The sequence below is a fragment of the Ambystoma mexicanum genome, chromosome 4p (genome assembly GCF_040938575.1).
Source record: "Ambystoma mexicanum isolate Mex_15411 chromosome 4p, UKY_AmexF1_1, whole genome shotgun sequence".
Taxonomy (NCBI): domain Eukaryota; kingdom Metazoa; phylum Chordata; class Amphibia; order Caudata; family Ambystomatidae; genus Ambystoma; species Ambystoma mexicanum.
In genome coordinates this window covers 929,032,027-929,052,413 of record NC_090927.1, presented here as the reverse complement: position 1 = coordinate 929,052,413, position 20,387 = coordinate 929,032,027, and the positions used below count along the sequence as shown (strand labels likewise).

At 45.6% G+C, this 20,387-nt stretch overlaps 1 protein-coding gene across 3 annotated transcripts in view; it reads right to left on the bottom strand.

Annotated features, from left to right (window-relative positions):
* The window catches only part of HACE1 (HECT domain and ankyrin repeat containing E3 ubiquitin protein ligase 1), an 838,224-nt gene that overhangs the window by 331,775 nt on the left and 486,062 nt on the right, over nucleotides 1-20,387 (bottom strand). For all 3 annotated transcript variants that reach the window (XM_069606519.1, XM_069606520.1, XM_069606521.1), the window contains one exon: nucleotides 4,321-4,452. In XM_069606519.1, coding sequence (XP_069462620.1) covers nucleotides 4,321-4,452 — 132 coding nt within the window. The remainder of the gene's footprint in view (nucleotides 1-4,320; nucleotides 4,453-20,387) is intronic.

Below are 20,387 nucleotides of genomic sequence, written 5' to 3'. Positions count from 1 at the left end.
CACATAGTCGACCATGTCTAGGCCAGATTGCAGCATATGCCACGCTTTCTCCTTGTCGTCCGAGAATAGGGACAGAAACCCACCCCACATCTCGCCCCCTGGAACGTTCTCTGCTGCACCGGCTATGGCCGGCTAGTGGCCAAAGGAGAACGTCGCCCATAGCACAACATGCATTTACAGCTCGCAGCGCTAGACTGCCTGACGCAAACACTTTCTTGTCCCACACTTGCAGCCTTTTGCTTTCCCTGTCTGGCAGAAGGGACGGAAAGGGAGAGGTCTTGAAGCTCTTCATAGTGGCCTACACCACCAGGCTTCCAGGTGATGCATGGCCAGAGAGGAAAGCTGGGTTTGACGGAGAAGGACAGTGCTTCCTCACCAGATCCCTGTCCACTGGGGCAACAGAGGCAGGTTCCTCCTACACTTCCAACACTGGGGACTCTACCGCCATGTTAAAGGACAGCAGTGTCTCCTTCTTCGGAGCATTGTCCAGAATGTTGCAGAGTTTGTATTGCAATCGGGACCTGAACGGAGCTGATAGACGCATGGTATAGGCCACCTTTGCCATCAGGCACTGAAAAGTGGCCTGATGATTACTTGGTGTTGGCGCTGACATAATGTCCAAGTGCCTAAAACGCTGGCACCTTAACGGTCAGCTGCCAAGTCCAGCATGTTTCTACTCCCACAGTATTCCTCAGGGAAGTCCCTCTCTTCCCTAGAACCCATGGGCTCCAACCGAAATGGGATCTGGTGGCATTCCTCATCCCAAATGCCATACATTTTTTACATAAAAGAATCTCTGGGAAGTGGGATGTATTCCTGCGGTGCCCATGTCGCTGACAAGGAAGACGCTGCCACTGGAGTCTGCTGCGCTGAGCGGTCTTGCTCTCCGTTTGGACCAGGCCCGAGCCTGTAGGCGTGTGGCAGTGGTCGCCTGATGGTACTCTGCCCGTCGCGGAAGACTCAATGGGACCCATCAGCGCCATGACCTAAGCCGATGGCACCCATGCCTGCGCCACAGGCGTCGGAGCCACCAGTGCCTTGGGGAAGATGTGAAGCATCTTCAGAGAAAAGCTTTCCCATTCCTCCTTCGTGGAGGATTGGGTTGGGGAGTGAACCTGCACTGACCGCTCAGGATAATCCTTAGAGCGGTGGATCTTTTTCTTCGAGGAAGAAGAAGAGTGCTGGTGAGAGTAGTAGTCGTTTTTTTTCGCCCTCGACCGCACAACCTTTATCTTGTGGATGAAGGTGAACAATTTCGCAGCCTGCTCACTAAGGGCATTTGGGTACATCGACTAACACGACCCGTAATCCTGGTTGTTGTGCTCTTCTCCCAGACAGTACAAGCTGTCTACCGCAGTCCAGGCATGGCTTGAAACCAGAGGCCTTCGACTGAGTCGGCATGTGAAATCACTTTTTGAAAAGCTTGACGAGCACATTCCCAATAACCAAACAGAGTCTGTGGAAAGAAGGAACTAAGGTCATAGGGCGTGGTGATGCTACTTATACTGGCCGTGACGCCCTATACGGCGCAGGGCACATAGAGGCAGACGGACCAGACGTGGAGCCGCATGGCGTTCCCTAGCGGCAGAAAAATATCCGGAGAACTGCTGCACTGGGATATGCATATCATAGATGAGGAATCTGTGAAAGGAAGGAATCCATTAGAAATGCCTTACATTGATCCAGTTAATAACCACTGAACAGATTATCATGCCATGTTCTTTCGAGAGAGGGGCGCCTGCTACCTTTTTTGAATTTTTGGAAGGAACTTGGGGTTGGTCACCCTAAGTTACCTGGGGGCAACCGGACGTGGACTCCCTGCTCAATGTCCTCAGAGAGGCACAGCTTCACCTCACTGATGAGGCCCAACAAGGCTGAAACAAGTGTATGGGGTTGCTAATGGTACTCTTGTTCAGAAAGGAATTGCCATTGCATTTCAGTGCAGGACTGCCCATGTGGGTGGGACAAAGACTGATGTATATTTTCCAACTGTGAAAGGCACAGTGAGCAAAAAGCAGATGGCTGCGAACTCTCAAAGTGGTTAATAACCACTGAACAGGTTACCATGCCGTGTTCTTTCGAGAGAGGGGCGCCTGCTGCTTTTTTGCATTATATCGATTGTCTGCTATACAGAACATTGGGCCTCATCACAAGTTTTGTGGGAAATCTGAAGAGATACCACAAAACAGATTTGCCGTTATCACCACCTTGTCTGGCGGAATTACCACCTGATTATGAGTTATGGTAGGTGGTGTTAGTCCAAAGGACTCCATGGGGATTTCGGTGGAATTATCACTGGAAGTAATTCAGCAGGAAGGTAATTCTGCTGATTTGGCCATCTTCGGCTGTAGAGTGTAGGAATTACCACTAGCATTCTGCTGGAGGTTTTCCCTCTGCCTTACCGCAAACCAGTAATTCTGTGGTGTGGTAATGCAGAGATAATGTATTACCACCGTTTTAATCACACGACAAACTCATAATCAGGCCCATTGTGTTAAAGATTCTTCATCATAATAGGTGTGCACTCTTAATACTTAATCAGCAATGTTATAGGGACATCTGTTGTCTCTGAAAATGCTTATTAGTCCTTCAGTTGGGAAAAACAAACTGAAAGAAATGTGCATGTTTGATTTTTGAATACGTTCAGTTCCTGTGTCACTTCCATTGTGTATGTCAGGCCAACCATTTTTAGAATGGGCTATTATAGCTGAAACTATTGCATCAGAGTACAGATAGGGAGAAATAGCAAATGAGAAGGAACACAGCTTGTAGGTGTTGTTTGCCTACCAATTGAATAGCCATTGCCATGATAATCCCTATGGATATTCCCACACAGTTCCTACTCCTCCCTACACAAAACACCTCCTCATGTGAACTTTTGAGCTCATTTTCATCAAACCTTACCATCAAACATTGCACTCAAGTGCCTGCCAGTGCTCTTTCAAAGCAGTCATCTGAAAGTGAATAACTTAATTGGAGTTGTAAACCCACTGCTAGTGTGATAGAAATGTCAACCAGGTCTGCCTTCAGCCACTCTTATTTATAAGTACTATGCAAGTCCTATACTCAAGTCCTGTTAAAAACAAACATTGGCAAAGCCAACCGTTTTGGCTTGTGTATATGTATTAGGCATTTGCCAGGCACTGCTATTAGATGGCCAGGAACTCGCACCATTTTGCACCTGCTACAATCCATGGCCAGTTAATGCAACTATGGCTGTGCCTGGAAAGTGCCTTTCCCAAGCCTACACAAAAGCCTGAACTGTTGGCATTGTCAATGCTTGTTTTTTAAGGACTTGAGCCCTGTCCATGAAGGACTATTCATGTATTTATGTAGAAGATTTCTATGGTATGGTATAGGGTATTTTAATGCTGCACTAGATACATGATAGCAGTTTCTGCACATCCATGGTTATATCTTACCATATGGTGACCTCGTCATGCGTATGGTAGCTTCATTGGGTTATTTGTGGCGGCATTCGTCATAAAACAACTAAAACCTATTGGCTTTGCCAATGCATGTTTCCAGACCTCAACCTCACCCTTAGTCCTCCAAGTGAACAATCCTACAATCCTACAATCCGTAGCAACCAGCATACACAGAAGCATCGCACATGTCCAACGGGCTGCACAATTACAGCCTGCGTGATGGACTAGACTAGACACAATCTGCTTATCTGAAGCAGTAGGTTCTGATTTGTTTTTCCAACCCCGGCCACGCTGCAACCCCCGCCACCTAGTTACCCCAGCTATGCTGCAACCCCGCTACCTAGTTACCCCGGCCACGCTGCAACCCCCGCCACCTAGTTATCCCGGCTACGCTGCAACCCCTACTACCTAGTTACCCCGGCCACACAGCAACCCCCGCCACCTACTTACCCCGGTCACGCTGCAACCCCCGCTACCTAGTTATTTATTGTGCTGACAATTTTGATCTGTCAGTGGGGTTGTTGGATACCGAGGCTGAGCCTCATTACTCACGTTTCTCTGGTTGAAATTGTAGTCACAGTTTGAATTGCTTCTTGATCTATGTTAACTGGCCACAGTAGAGATGGTTTCACCGGGTCGGCGCTGTGATGGGCCATCGGTAAGAAGCCTGCCCCCTCGCCTACCTGTGCTGTCTCCAATTAACCCCAGCCCAGCCAGCCAAATTAGGATGCAAAGGTTGGATTTGCTCATGCATTCTGGCGTTTCAGAGACGAGAGCACAGCAACATTAGTGCACACATATACGCCCCCAAAAAAGCAATGCTCGCTAAATATTATTAAACACATTCTTTTAGCATGAAGATGCCGCCGTAGATGTAAAAATGGCTGCTTACCAATTCATATTCATCGAATAGCTGTATCAGCGAAGGCGGGATGAACAAATGGAAGCCCTGCAGGAAGCCATCGATCTGAGGATGAATGGCCCTTGTCATGCGCAGTTCCGTGACAAGTTGAACGTATTCGGCCTGCAACAACACACGAAAATGCACGCCATTTAGTTTTTCATTTCACGTATATGCGGCAATCAATGGCTGTACAAACGACTGACACTAAATGTGCTACGTGCCAATTTTAGTTTGTGCTCTTCTGGGCAGAGCCACCTATATGCCGAAACGAATGCATTAGAGACATGGTATATGAGGAGGGACACAAAGCTTGAAGGTGTTTGGTAATTTGCCCACCCATTGCCTGCCCATGGCCATGCCAATCCCTATCGCCATTCCCACATACGTCCTGCCCCTCCCCACCTAAAACAGCTCCTCGTGGGAACTCGTTCAACTCACTTTATTCAAGCCACACCATCAAACTTTGCACTCAATGTGCCCAGCAGCGTTTTTTCAAAGCAGTTTTTTGAGGGTAATGACTTAATTGTGGATGTAACCCCACTCCACCCCAGTTTCTGGTGTAATCAAAATGTCTAAACCAGGTCTGGCTTCAGCCACTCAATTTAAAAGCATATGCGTGCTCTTCACTGAAGTTCTGTTCAAAACAATAATTGGCAAAGACAACAGTTTTGGCTTGTGGATAATTATTAGGAATTTGCCAAGCACTGCTTTTAAATGCCCGGGCACTTGCACCATTTGTACCTGCTAACATCAATGGCCAGTTAATACCACTATGGCAGTGCCTGGCAAGTGCCTTTTCCATGCCTAGGCAAAATCCCAAACTGTTGGCATTACCAATGCTGGTTTCTTTAGGTAAGCACGTTCCAACGTGCCCCTAGAAAAATGAAATGCTAGTTTAGCCAAGCAAAGAACTCTCTCCCCCCACATATATGGGCTGTAAAGAGATTAATCTTGGGTTAAGGGGAGGTGACAATTTCATTTGAATTTCCACAACGCAAGGCATGTGAAAAACAATTGTGTAACAGTGATCTTGGTATGTTAAGGAGCAATGCATTTAGCAAGTACCATGTACGAAAACTAAACGCTCTAGTGCAGGGATCTGCAACCTACACCAGACATTTTGGTCCACGACCTGCATGATCCTTCATGACTATGGTGGCTACACAGGCGGGAATTGGAGGCCAAGCCATCTGGAGAGACACAGGATGCAAACACAATAGTGTTTTAATTGGGGCGCAGGTTTGAAGGGGGCTCTAACAAGGGTGTGTGGCCGAAGTGCGGAGGAAGGTGTTTGAGGGAGTGGGGATAGTGGGAGCCAAGCAGGAACGGGGTGCACTGGTTCACCCTCTACTTTTGTTTCTTATCACTGGCTCTTATTCCCAAAGAGGGAAGGGTGCACCAAAATAATTGATAGCAGTGCGCCCCTCCTCCTTTTGTTTGTTTGTGAGAGGTACCAAACCTCTCAGACAGTGATTTATCTCAACACAGCCGTGTGTTTAAAGGACTACCTGCAAGGTGTGTGCCTCTCTGTTTTTCTAATCAGAAGCTCTGACCCTCCAGGCAGCCCTTTAAATCGTGAGGCTCTCTTCCGCTAAAGGGCTACCAGAGGTGTTTGGTGACCCTCAGGATAGTTGTGGGGAGTCCGGCAGAGCCCCTGCTTGGGAGCACATTTTAAAGACTGCCAACGCTCTGCCCTGGCTAGTCCCGACCCACTTAAAGCCCTACAGACAAGTGCTCTAAATAGAACTGAATGATGCAGTACACAGGGTTAACACTAGGTGTGATGATAGCAGTGGCAATCAGTAGAAACATGCCTCACACATTCTCTAAGCAGTTAGGGCTCTGCATGGGCCAGGTCCACAAATGAGGGTTCCCAATGACCCTCAAAACACAATAACTAATATCTCACTGAATTATGGTGACCAGTTGGTTCGACAATAACTACTAAAATCAGATGACTCTATGATTTGCAGCGGTGCCAATTTAGACCTTCAAAGTCGGTATCCAGTGAAAATGTTGCCAATAAAAATGTAAGTGAAAAAATCGGGGCGAAAATATCTCTGCAGCGAAAATGTCGTAAAGCAAGAAGTAGTCAAACAATGCAGCTCAAAAGCACTCAGACAGATATGCAGTGTGGCTAGGGTAAGTGTTCAGGTTAAGGGGGGTTTAATGGGCTTGTGATTGGGTTAGGATAGGTGGTCGGATTATGGTAAAGATTTTGGTTAGAATTAGGATAAGGGTTAGGGCAGTTGTGGGAGGGTATGTGGGGTTAGGATTTGGTTAGTGGTTAGGGTAAATTAAGTGTAATGGCATATGTTAGGGTAGGGTTCTGGTAAGGCTAGGGCTAGTAGAGTAGTGGTTTGGGCAAGTGCTAAAGAAAGGGAGCGTGGAGAGGGCTGATGTTGCTGTAGGCTAGGGGTTAGGATAAACTTAGGGGTTCGGGTAGAATAGGCATTAGGGTAAGCAATTAGAGTTGAAGTTAGGGTATGGCTATGGTTTGGTTTGTTATTTATTTATCCAGCTCTGGTTAGGATTAGAGAAAGTATTTGGGTTAAGGCAAGGGCTATGGAATTTGTGGACAGCTGGTAAAGAGTTTGGAGTTAGGTTAATTGTTCATTTTCTTTTTTAGTCAGTGTTTCGTCGAGTCACATGCAAATAAAACGCCTTAGTGCGCTTAAGAGTTAGTGCTAGGTAAGGGTAGAATTTGGCTCTATTTAGAGTTAGGGTAAGGATTAGGGTTATTGTGGGGGGTTTGTTGGAGGTTTGGGTCACTAGGAGTACAGCCTTGTACTTTCATGTATTTGAAAATTGCTTTTCTGGAGACCTTATCACTGCCAACATTTTCACGCTTTTTATTGGTTGTATTGAACGACTACATTTTTGAAAACTATGTTTTGCTGACAAATTTTTCACGTGTACGTTTTCCTGGGGGCATTTTCAAATATAACGTCAAAGTGCTGCAAAATAGGGCAAGCAAGTGAAGCCAATCCGACATAGCAGTCTTTCGAGCAGTCAACAAGTTAGGCACTTGAAGCCATCTTTGGTTCAATGCTGTGGCCGGTGAGGTTTAACTAAAACCCTTCTGTAGACCCAGGATTCTATCTGTGTCCATCAACTAAGAGTTGCAGGTGTTTCAAAACATCACTTTTAAGGTGTGCTCTAAACTATTGTATTGTATTTTATTTATATAGCGCACCAAGCCCTTAAGCATGTCTCCCTGCCATCTCTACTGAGGACTTTCACATGACCTTCAGACACACCAACGGATAGGAAGGTAGCCCCCACTCGAAAACTGCATTAGTCACTTAGGAGTATGTTTCCGGGCTTGTTGTTTTCCTTCTTATCCCCCCCCCTTTTCCTATCAGATTCCCAGAAGCAGATAAGTTAGTGCACACTCATAACCCTCAGTGATTTGTGCAAGTGTGGAGACAGCCACGTCATTTAACCTCTGCCCTTCTTCGGGCCTTGATAGCTGGTCTGTGGCATCCTTACAGGAGCGGGTTAGCATCCGGTCATGTATTCAAAGTACTTAATAGTGTGTCCTATCCACTTATCGATGGCTTCTGAACCAGTTGAACTATACAAGAAACCAGATAAAGCTGTTCTTCTGAAGCAGAGCAAAATAGCAAGACGTCTTCCTTCCCGGCCTTAACTTTTGTAGGTTTCTACTTAAGATGCACTGAATCGATTGCATGTTTTTACACCATAATGGCCTTCCGCGACATAAAACCGTACCCATCAAACATGCAGTATAATGGACAAGGATTTGCATAAGTCCAAATAAAGACATTGTGGTCATGCCCAGAAAGTATGCTACTCTGCAGAGAGAGAGGGCGAGGGGGGGCAGGAGAAGGTGGATTCCATCCTACACCAAAGAAGAGAATGAGTTTCAGAGCTCAAGGAAATCTAAAAACTTCTCTAAAACACAAGTGCTTTCTTGTCTGATACAACTGCCAAGCACATTTGGTTATAGTAGGTTACATACATGCCCAGTGCTTAGTTTGTAGGAAAATAAGTTCCAGGGCCCAAATATTTTCTAGCACACCTGTTACACATTGGGGTGGGCAACTCACTGCCCACTTTTGACACTACCCACGGCTGCTTCATACTGTGTAAACATATTTGTGGTTAAAGTTGCAACTCCCACCGGTTGAGGGCTATGGATCCACTGTGTGATTTACAGATATCAATTGACATAACATATTAGTTGTGTCTTGAAATAGACTAAATGTTTAAATGTTTCTTTAAAACACATTGTTAACATTTTGCTCTCATCCTGTAGGTGGCAAGTGGAACATGTTAGCCGTTCATCCATAGGAAAAAAAGAGCAAACGTGATGATAGATGGACAAATGCAGGCAAAATCATTACTTAACTGATGAACTTGCCTATCAAACACTTCACTTAGATTGTTTTACACAGGTTGTCCCTCACAACAGGAACCCTTCTTTGATATTGGCCTTTTCACCGACCTTGCCCCTGTGTTGGGGCTGCTGGCTGGTGGCTGTCCTGTTGTTGTCAACCCACCCTGATGGTTATTATAGTAGAGAATTGGCAGCAATGCCACGCAAGCTGAGTGGAGCAGTGTGCGGACATGGCATTGTCACCATCCAACTCTTGGTTATTCATGAAAATGAATACATACCCCTGCCAACCTGGGTCATTAGGTTCATGAATAACAATGGGCTAGCTCATGCAGAACTCTGGCCAGTACACACCGCAGGGCTCGGAATTAAGGTTCAATGAGCAGGAGCTAAAACCAGCTCCTGGGTGTCAGGCATCACACAGCATGCAAAAGCTATGCCCAGGTAACTAGGAGCGGGTACACAGCGCACCACAAATCTAACTTCCATATGAGATGCACAGTAACTTTTTGGCTATTATGCATGAGTCATTATGTTTCAAAGTGCCCTAGATGCGTCCTATTGTTGTTAAATTAACATTTTCAAACAAAGTTAATGTCACATATGCATGTTTGTAAGGCACCACTTGGACTGGGGAGGTAAATATACTTTCTGGTAGCTGTTGCTTTCAAGGTAACCAGGCTAGGGTAGAGGTAGGAGCTAATAGCTCTCAGCAATTTCAAATCTTGCAATGTTGTTATATTACTAAGAAGGACTGACTGCCAGTTAAAATAATAGTTGCCAAAACACTACAACATAACCAAGCTGGAATAAGCAATATGTTCCGGGGCTCAGAAATAAGTGTCGGGGCTGAGCCCTGGCAAGCCCCTACAAAAATGAAGCACTGTAAATTAGAGGTGGGCTCCAGCCCGGGCTCTAACGGGGGCTCCAGCCCGACCCTCTTTTCGGGCCGTTAACCCCGGATGCCACAGGCCCCACCAGGCTGCACAATGCAAAAAAACACAAAAAAGAGCACTTCTTTCAATTTTGCCTGTGCCGCACGGGCAAAACGGAAAGAAATGGTCAAATACGAACATAAATAAATTAGCTTTTCTTTCCAATCTGCCAGCGCGGCACAGGCAAAACGTAAAGAAGTGCTCTTTTTTTGTATTTTTTTTTTTTACATATCACTATTTAATTCCCTTTTGCCTGCGCCGCGTGGGCAAAATGGGAAGAAATGCCCATTTATTTGTTTTCACATTTGACAATTTCTTTCCATTTTGCTTGCGCCGCGTGGGCAAAATGGGAAGAAAGGCCCATACAGGGAAAACAACAAACGCGTCCATGATGATGGCTCGCCAGGGCCGCGTTTGATTTTTTTTTCCCCTTTTTCTATGGGAGCTAGCGATTTCATGGGCTCGGCCCGTGGTGGGCTCGTAGAGACAGGCCCGACGACCCACAGCCTCGGCTCTATCCATGCAATCCCCGGCTCCTCCAGCTCTACTATAAATGCCGAGCGGCCAGGGTCCAAGAAAGGAAACTAAAATGCTTTGTGCGTATAATGCTTGCTCCTCACGATTTTTCATCACACGGCAAACTGAAATGCTGATGTATTTTTCCAAATCTATAATTTCGTATTCTAGAGCTTTTTCCTGAAAAATGTACAACTGAGCCCTGCACAAGGCAAACAGCAGACTTAAATATTGTTTTATACTTTCAAATGAATTCTCATAAAAAAAAGAACTATTAACAGGTCTACAAAATAGGTGACCACGGCGATCAACGTCAAATATAGAATTTCAGCTGTAAATCAGAAAGCTTTGTGAACTCACCGGCTGACAGATGGTCAATAGCCATTATGGAGAGTCGTTCTACTGCCGCTGAACAAACAGGAAGGCATTTGACACGTAACACTGCTCCAGCAGAAACAGTTCACGGTCGCGACGGTAAATACATTCTTTTACAGATCACGAGGAAAACTCACACATTTCGGACAACTCCGTACAATCACATTTTTACCGAATAGGAGACCAACAAATGGCATTGCTAGCCTGGACTTCAAATAAAAGGTATTTATGACATGGGCTCGATTGAATCATAGCCGCATTTGTTTACATAAGTGAAATATTTTATTGTATCCTTAGAATACTGGATCATCACAGGTTCGTTGGCCATTGTGTGGATGTGCTTGCCATGACCCGGATGTTCTTTGGTTTACCAGGAAACATTGCATTCCTAGTTGAGAGGTATTGCTGTGCACAGAGCTCATGTGAAAGCAGTCACTGGAGTCCCGGAGATGCACTCGGTTGTATTCTCGTTTTTTCTGTAGTGAGGTATGGTGCTGTGTTGCTATGGCGAAGGGTTCAAAGGTCATTTAATGGCGGCGCCCTTGCATGTTGCATAACCATTTGGATCCGTAATTCCAGGTAGTCCGTATTGCTAGTTGCTTTGCCGGTCAGTGCGGTGCTCCCTTACAAAAACGATTATTTTCTACAAATACTTGAGTGATGTGGTCACTTTACTGGCAATAACAATGACCGGAAGCACAAGGCACCGTGGACCCTTTGTTTAGCCAGCATTTGGCTAGCGAGAAACTCGCATCAGTGTCACTGTGTGTAGTGGTCATGACCCAGTGAGCTAGAGGTCTCAACTTCCACGTGTTTGGCGGGTGTCACCCGCTATGGAATCCGTTCACTCACCCACTAAATCGCTAATCCGCTCGTACAATATAATGGGCTCTGATCTGCCGAAAAGGAAAACTGTTTTGACCTGCCTTGGGGCCATAAACGGTTGAGAGCTATGATGAGGGATATTTGGCCAGCACCTGAGAGACAATTTGAGAGGGAGAGTTTTGGGAGTATTTGTGCTATGCTTATGAGGGACAGTCTGGGAGGATTTGTGCTATGCTTGTGAAGGAGGGTCTGGGAGGATGTGTGCTACGCTTCTGCCCGTTGATCGCCTGTGACCCACAGTGGTCTGATGTCACCAGGGGTATTGCACGAAAATATCGTGAATAGAAAACCGAAAGGTTAAATGATCGGATTTCGGCTGTACCAAGAATGCTTGCCAGGGGTCCGGTTGAGGACCTTCCACCATTTCCTCCAAGGCAATCTAGGTTTTACCAATCCAACACTCCCAGGCGCACATATGACAGAAGGGGAACGCAGATTCCTGGACCACAAGATCTAACATGCACTAGGGCCGGGAGTGACACTTACCTGCACATAGGTGCCTGGAAGGCGATCCCGTGCTGCATATTCATGTTGCGTGCACAAGTCGCTGGGAGCGTGTGCGAGTTGTTGGCATCAACAGGAGATGTTATGAAGGTGAAGAAACCAAGATTTGTGGCAAAGGTTTCTCCAGTATACATGTCTCCTAAGTGGGATGTCAAAGTAGGCAAGTGCCAGAAGATGGTGGGAGGTGGAGAAAGTAGAGAATTTCTAAATTGTTCACAAGTGGTGCGTGATGGAACATGGTGAGTGTGATGGGTTTTATTCCTGTTGGTTTGATCAGAGATTAAATTATTAACGACTTATCTCTGGAAAAGAAAAGTATACTTCGAGACCCCATGATGATGCTTTTAAAAGGCACACTTTCAAAGAGTGCCTTCTTCTGTCAAAGTTTAAAGATTGTGGTTAAATAATTTGTTCTTATTTTTGCTTGTGCTGTTTTTATGGGTGGAGGTGTGGTCTAATCTTGTGTTTGGTCTCATTTTATGCACTGGTTCTGGGGGTGCTATGATGATGGTCTCCACATTCATTTAGCGATAGCATCCTTATGGGCAATGCTGTAGGGCCGCCCAAAGCGAGGCAGGGTAACTGCTGTTACCATCAGCAGGCCAGGAGCGGGGCAGCCCAGCTTCGACCCCGTCTGCTCCTCAGCTAGAGAGACACGAGGTCTATGCAAAACAAGGCTGAGGAAGGGCGAGGTGTGAACAATCACCTCACCCTTTCCTCCAGGCACCGAGGTGGTAAGCACCTATGGAAACCAACAGTTAGTCAGGGCCCAGGTTCAAAGACCTGCCCCCCCAGGGGGCCAGACAGTCGGCTATCCGGCCGGGGGCTGGAACACAGCAGCCCCCACTACTATACATATCATATACATATATACATATAATAACACTATTATTAATTGTGACACACATCATAATGCTTTCGCAGCTTCTTTGGTTTAGTCCTGTCTTATCTGTCCAAGCACTTTATACTGGCCAATCAGGCGTGTGCATTAGACTAAATCTATTTTGCATAACAGTCACATTTCGATTGTCTCCTAACAATTTGTTATATTTCGCCACAATAAATTTGTAATCTGCCATCTGTGCAAACACACCACACACCAATTTTAAGTACAACGCTCAATTGATCATTTGGAATCTTTGATTCCCATTACAACCTTAAACAACTTAACTTTTTATTATTGGGCCTACGTATCAATTTTGAATTGCAACAATTTGCCATGTTGCCCTGTTTAGTGTGCAGTGAAATCAATCATTTCCAACCTTCTTTCAAGATGGCAGACCTGTGAACTAAGCCTTTCAGGCTGTCGCTCACACACCTAGTGCATGTGACAATAATAGCAGACAAACAGACCGGCGCCCGAGAGGGAATTAGCCGCATCGTATAGCAGACCACCAGGGTAAGTTCTTTCTCCATGGTCCCTTAGACCGCTGTCATTTCGCAGTGGACTTTCAAGTCAGCATCCTCAGGGGTAACAATATGGCGGTCATTTTGACACGTCCATAATTGGTTATGTTTATTTTCTCTTTCTTTTTGTTTCTTCTCTCTTTCCCGTACTATTGGGACTTCATCTACTTTGCAGCCGCCCAATTGCAACCATGTTCTAATGTCCTGCAACGCGCTTAGTCCGGCTATCACATAATACTTTGCCGCAACTGCGAAGATTTTAAACAAAGGTAGGCGTTCGCTTTTTGAATCAATTATACAATCTTTTCTCACCAATTTAGCATGCACGTTAAGCTATTGAATATGGCTATTGCCACTGTTTTTTCATGATGGATAAAATAAAAATAAAAACTTCCAGCAGACCGACAAGAACTACCAAATCTAACTGCCTGGTAGTACCTAGATTTAAACTTGCCAAAATTGGCGGCATTAGTTTCCCTATGTTAGCTGCTAAATGGTGGAATGCGTTGCCACATAACCTGAGAATCGACCAACCCTTCTCACATTTCAGAAGGAATTTCATCAAACACATCAACTCCAACAACTTGTAATGCACCGCTAGATACCTTGTTGTGCTAGCCCATCTGGACTGTATATATGTATTATTAGATTTATACCACAAATGTAGATAACTATATTAACACTGTATCTAACTCACTGTATCGCTTGATATTAGTGCCATAAACCTCTGGTTATATCTGCATTAGTGTTAAGCATGTACAAACTTTTCTCTCTGTATCACTGCAAATTATGTAACTTTGTAAATTCCTGTAACATTGTAATCCTTGCATGTTCTTTCTGTTGCGCCCGGTTAACCTTGGGTCTGGCGCGCATTACAAATAAATAAACAAACTGTTAGGCAGAAACCTGTGCAGTTCCCTTAGGGACCATTGCAAAAAGTTTAAGACTACAGGTGGTAGCAGTAAACCCAATTTGTAGCAGTCTGTACCACCCAGATTTACCTGGTAGCTGTGGCTGAGCAGTCAGACTTCTCTCATGAAGAGTTAGGCAGTATATAGAGTATACACAAGAGGGCCAAAATACAGTAGCACAAGTAAACACTGACCAGAGCTTTGGTATAAAAGTATATAATTATTTATTTAAAAACACACTTGTAAAAATACACTGGCACTAATATGTCAAGCAAGTTCAAACACAGTCACTAGAAATATATACACATCCCTAATTAATTATTTGACAAGTCTAGGTTAGTACACCACTTATTTAGCAAAACAGAGGTGAGCGCGTAACCATAGATGGCACTCAAATAATTATTTAAAAAAGGAATAGAAAAGGCAGAAGTAGGAAAAACACACAATACCAACACTATTAGAGAACCACAGCAAGTCAAGAAAGGCAGGGTCGACTGTAGAGCAAAAAGTTCATAGGCCAGGCCCACTCTTGGAGAGAGCAAGGCGGAATGTGCCCAAGATCACCCAGTTGAAGTACACTTAAAAAGTCTTTGCAGATAGTTAAAAAAGGAGTTGGATCAGTTCAGAAAAGTTAGTTAACAGGTCCGAGATCACCCCAGGATAGAGAGTCAAGGATTTACGGGACACCTTGGACAGTCCTGAAATGGTGAGAAAGCTCCAGCGGGGGCAGTTGTTCCTGGCAGTGGGTACAAGTTGGTGCTTCGTCCAGGGGAAGAGAAGATCTCGACGTGGAGGAAAGCTGGAGGTCGTTGCACTGACACGGAAGAAACCAGCCACGGAGTTTCCCGGTTAAAAGGTACTACCCTTTTATTCGCGGTAGTGGTGAAGCATGGCTATCCGGCGGGCAGGGTGCTTGGCACAGGCGATTCGACCACGAGACGATCGAGGAAGGTGAAAAAAAGGCAAACTGGTTAACCCCACCAGCTAAAAGGAAGAAGACTCTCCTGGAAGAAGATCTTCTCTGTCTTTGGGAAGTGGTGAGTTCGGTTCAGCAGGGCTCCACCGGTGGTGTCGTCGTTGCAGGTCGGCTCAGCTTCTCCCTCTTCACATTCTTTAGGTCCTGTGGCGACTTCTGAAGTTTCAGGCCCCAAAGCCCTGCTTTTATGCAGAAAACCCCCATTCATCAGTCCTAGCTGTCACTCAAACATGCTAAGTGGTGAGCCGGGCGGCTCACCACTGGGCAAATCACACAAGTGTGCGACTTGAGTTGCCGAGGCAACTTAGTCCACGTTGCCTATTCCCCCCTCCCACACATCCTGTAGATCCAGAGTGGCACCACTTTTGGAGGCTTCTGTGCAGAAGCCCGCCAAAAGTGGAACAAAGGGCTCGACTTGGGTTGGAGTTACAGAGGCGAACACAAACACCATTTTAAAACTGAGTCCTGGCAAAAAGACCCAACCGGGGAATAAATATTAAATAAATAACCTGGCGGTATCTTTAACATTGCACCAAAAAAGTGGTGCATTTAAAATGAATGGGAAAATCCCATAGGAAATATTCCAGTGGAATATTTCGCGTGGTAACCACTGCCACACCAGCCAGAAACTCGAGAAGGGGGGACTGGACAGTGCCCCCTTCAAAAACAGACCCAGGGGCAATCGAATTACCCCTACCAGTACTTCCACAATATGATGGTTTGTACTGGTTCTGTTCACAATTCACGACTAGTAAAGTCAATGGTGACTTTACATGCCCTGGGAGACAGTAGTCAGTACCAAGGTATGGAGTCTATGTTTGGGGGCCACTATGAAACCCCTGTGTTACTGCACTGAGGGTGCTGTGTAACACACTTACCAAAAACACATGAAGCCCTATGGAGTAAAAGACCCCATAGCCCATAAAACACATTACAAAGTCAAAGGACATTCTCAAATCATGCCTAAGAGTAGGAGAAAGAGTCTCACTCTTAGCAGGAGAAAAAATTAAACCCCTAAAATCCAGCAAAGCTGCTTTGGGACTCACTAGGTTTGGGAAATTAGCCTATACAGAGAATTCTCCCTAACACAAACAAACATATGATAGCGTCTTAATCAAATATTGTATTATTACAGCAAAAATCCTATTTACCCAGAATTGACTGCATCAAAACCCTCTTTGTTATACGGTACAATACAATAAAGCACAGTTAAACCTTTAATGTTTAAATTCCATCAAGTACCAATCGCTACCTCAACTGGTGGATTAATGAATGTGTTACCGCTTTGTTTCTCTCCCTTCTCCCTCTTATTATTTTTCCCTCTTTTCCACTATGTAACAACACAATTGTGCTACGGTCTTTTTTTCATCTGCGAATACATCAAATCCACAGTATTTATAATTCTTTTTCATTTATTTTTCAACTGTTTATTAATTCATGATTGCATTTACCCATGTACTTATGTTGTTTGGTCCACTGTAAAACTGTATTTGTGGTTCTTCAAATTAATAACTTTCACTAATCCATACCAATTAACTGGAAAACAATTTCTCAACTTTGGGTTGGTATACCGCCTGCCCCTATTTGCCTTAATTGACCATGTCACATCAAACGCATCAAATTTTTGTGTTATATGAAATACCATCCTCCCATAAATGTTTGTTTGGCAATTTTTTGGTTTTTGGGAATAAACTCTATTTCTAATGTATCAGCCTCAGAGGAAAAACAAGGACTGCTCGAAACACGTGTCAGGCTGTACACCGTTTCAGGCAATAAATCTGCAATTCAAGCAGTGTCTTCTTAATCTTTGTGTTGGCGCAGTGAGACATGAAAACGTTCTTTAATTTATTACCGTGGAGTGCCAGAGCAACGCACCCACATATCCTGGTCACCTGCTGCCTTCCGATCACTTACCTTAGTTTGCAAGCGCAGTGTTCCATCCAGGTTTCTCTTGCCCACCAACCCCTTTATTTTCAGTATTTATAAGGCGCACTGTACATCAAAAAGTGTTTCTAGGCACCACAATGCAACCGGAGAGTTTGGGAGTTGGAGGGGGCACAAGAGATATAATACAATAGTCACAGTCCTACTAGGCCTTGTAAAATTTGCATCGTGCAAGCGCACAGAACCTGTAGTGCAGGGGTGGGGGGTAGAGGAGTGGGAAGGGGGGCATAATGCAGGGAAATAAGATGCAGGGGTGCAAGCTCCATCATCTAAGTGCGATGGAGTGGGGGGAGTGGACCACACTCAAGGAGGGGTGGGGGGAACATGTCCAAACAGAAGGTCAGGGCCAGGACCCGGGACAAAGTGCTGGTATGGGGGTGCTGGTTAAGACTGGTCAGGGAGGGCCTGGTGCTCTTTAAGACTCATGAGTGAACCAGGCCACCAGTTAAGCAGTTGGGGGAGGGGGCAATTAACAAGGGAAAAGGAGGTAGAGAAGAGAATGGTCTTGGGGAGGTCTGGTTCAAGTCTGAGAGGGGCAGGAAGGCAGTTGCAGAGGGAGGCACCTGCCGAAGAGAGATCTACACCCCCACTCTGCTTGAAAAACGTCTGATCAGCAGAGAGTTGGAGCTAGAGGACCGAAGGGCTCCAGAAGGGAGGTATTTAGGGAGAGAGAGTTGGATCTAACAGGGCCCCATGCCCAAGACTGCCTTGTGGATGATGCAGAGGGTCTTGAATTTGATCCTTGCAGCCACTGGGAGTCAATGGAGAGATTTAAGGGCTAGAGAGATGCAGCCCCTGGGCTTGAGGCCAAGGATAAGTCTTTCAGTCTTGTTCTGGATTCATTGAAGGGGGTGAAGAGTGCAAAGAGTTAGATTGAGGAAGAGGCTTTTGCAGTTGTCCAACCTAGAAAGAACCAGAGCTTTGGAGACATTGAGTTTCTGGGGGAAGGTAAGAAAGGGGAGAATGCCTCTGAGGAAAGGATGCTGAAAGTGGGCCTTTCTGGCTAGGTGCGAGATATGAGGGGTGGAGAGAGGGGAATCAAAGATGATGACAAGGTTTTTTGCCTCACTATATAGTGAGAGGAGGGGACCCAAGGAGGGCGGCCAGATAGTGAGAGGGAAGGCGGGAGCAGGGGGGCCGGAGCCGATGAGTAGGATTGCCGTCTTACTGGCATTAAAGACAGAGATCATTGGCCGTGCACCATGCCTGAATGGTGGTCAGACAATCAGGAATGAGAGGCAGAGGAGGAGGAGGTAGAGGAAGGAAGCTTGAAGGAAAGCGGAGTGTCATCAGCATAACAATCCGATGTCACTCCTACTCTCTTCCCATGGACAACCTATTATCTCAGACAAATGGATGAGACAGAAACAGCAAGTCACACTCTCGCTCACAACAATAACAACTGAATGTGGAATGACACTTTACAGCACACAGGTGACATTTATATTCAGCATGGCCTCAATCAACGTAACCTAGACCTTCCATACATGCAAATACAGACGGCGAATGGTTACATAATGCAAAATTAAAAAGTTTAATAGGAGAACAAATGTTAAAATGAAGATAAGAAAAAAAAAACATTCATGACAAGTCAGTCACAGAATTGACTAAACCTTTAAATTAGAGATGGGCATATAGTTAAGAAATACATAAGGCGGGGCATGGCAAGACATTAAAAGAGGATGTTGAATGGAAGCATGGTGGCGTGTCACCTACCATTTCATTTCTGTCACCTGGTCGAAGTATGGCTCTGATGTCAACAATCACCTAGAAAGGCAGAGACAGGGCCTCAAACAGTAACCCCGCCCCCTCCCTCCTTAAGCTGTAACTCTTGTAGGCATGGTACCATCACAGGGAGAAACCTTTCACTGGAGTAAAGATGTTGGACAAGCCAGCTATCGGTGGACCGATTCAGCTACATCATTTCTTTGAGAAAAGCCCTATATGAAGACTGGTAACTACATTTAACTCATTTAAAGTGAAAGCAACAATTCAAATGAAACCCGTCACTTAAAAGCACAGCACTGCATCCAGGGAAAGTGAAATTGCCGAAAAACGTACCAATATTAATCTCTACCGACACCTACTATATAATACACACATAAAATCACTATCACTGCACTATCCTCTGAACCTGTGCGCTTGCACAGTGATAGCCTCTTCTCTCCTTCCCAGCTCCCCGACACATACCACCCCCTCCTTCACCCTGAAAAATCCCATCCACCTGCACGCCACATCTGCCAGGCCGGTCAATCTTCCCCCCCCCCACCAAACCATTCCCACTTCCAAACCACAGTTTACAAAACTATAGCCACGTGAAGCTTCGTCAAATATTTCAACCACACATGCCAGGATGCACACATCTTAACATGCCAGCCTCCACACCAGTATCCAATCCAGGATCTTTATCAATATCCAAACGAGCATCTGAGCAAGCATTCAAGACACGTTCTACACCCCCATCAGCTCCAAATCTACACCACCCCAGCCTCTACTTCACCATCCGCATGCACAAAAGCCCCACAATAGTAACGCTGCAATCCCCCACAGCCAGACATTACATTGACCTTTCCTGTCAAACATAAAATCGCCTATGGCATTCCTACACCACATCAAAGCTACTTCACTCCTGGCAGGCACACATCCACACATCACGTCTGCAACCACATTTCACTTTCCAAAGTGCCACTTCTTTTCACCGATCACAGTTCAGCGCACCTTGTCCTATAGTCCATGTCCCATATAGCTCTCCACTGCCTGCCATATAATGCCACACCACACTCCATGCCAGCAACATTGCCCTGAATAAACACACCCTCTTTCAAAGCTGCACACTCCCAATGCCTGATTTGCATATTGTCTTTCCCCTTTTGTAATGGCTTGGCAGGCAAAGAACCATGGTCTGGAGGATTGCCCAGAGCAATGCCAGAAGTTAACATTTATTCTAAACCTTCCAGCCATCACATCTTGTTTTTGCTGTCGTCACACCGAGTGGGACAGGTATGCCCAGACGTGGTCCCGTACTTGCTGGGCCTAGAGAGCAAAGATACTCCTGACTGATGACGTCCAATAAGGCGGAGCATGTCTGAGGATGCTTGTGGTCTCGTGCAGAAAGGAGGAGACCAAGAAGTTTGGGCTGGACTGCCCCTTTTGGGGTGGGACCAAGCCTGAATTGCATATGGTCTTTCCCATTTTGTAATGGCTTGGTAGGCAAAGAACGATGGTCTGGAGGGATGCCC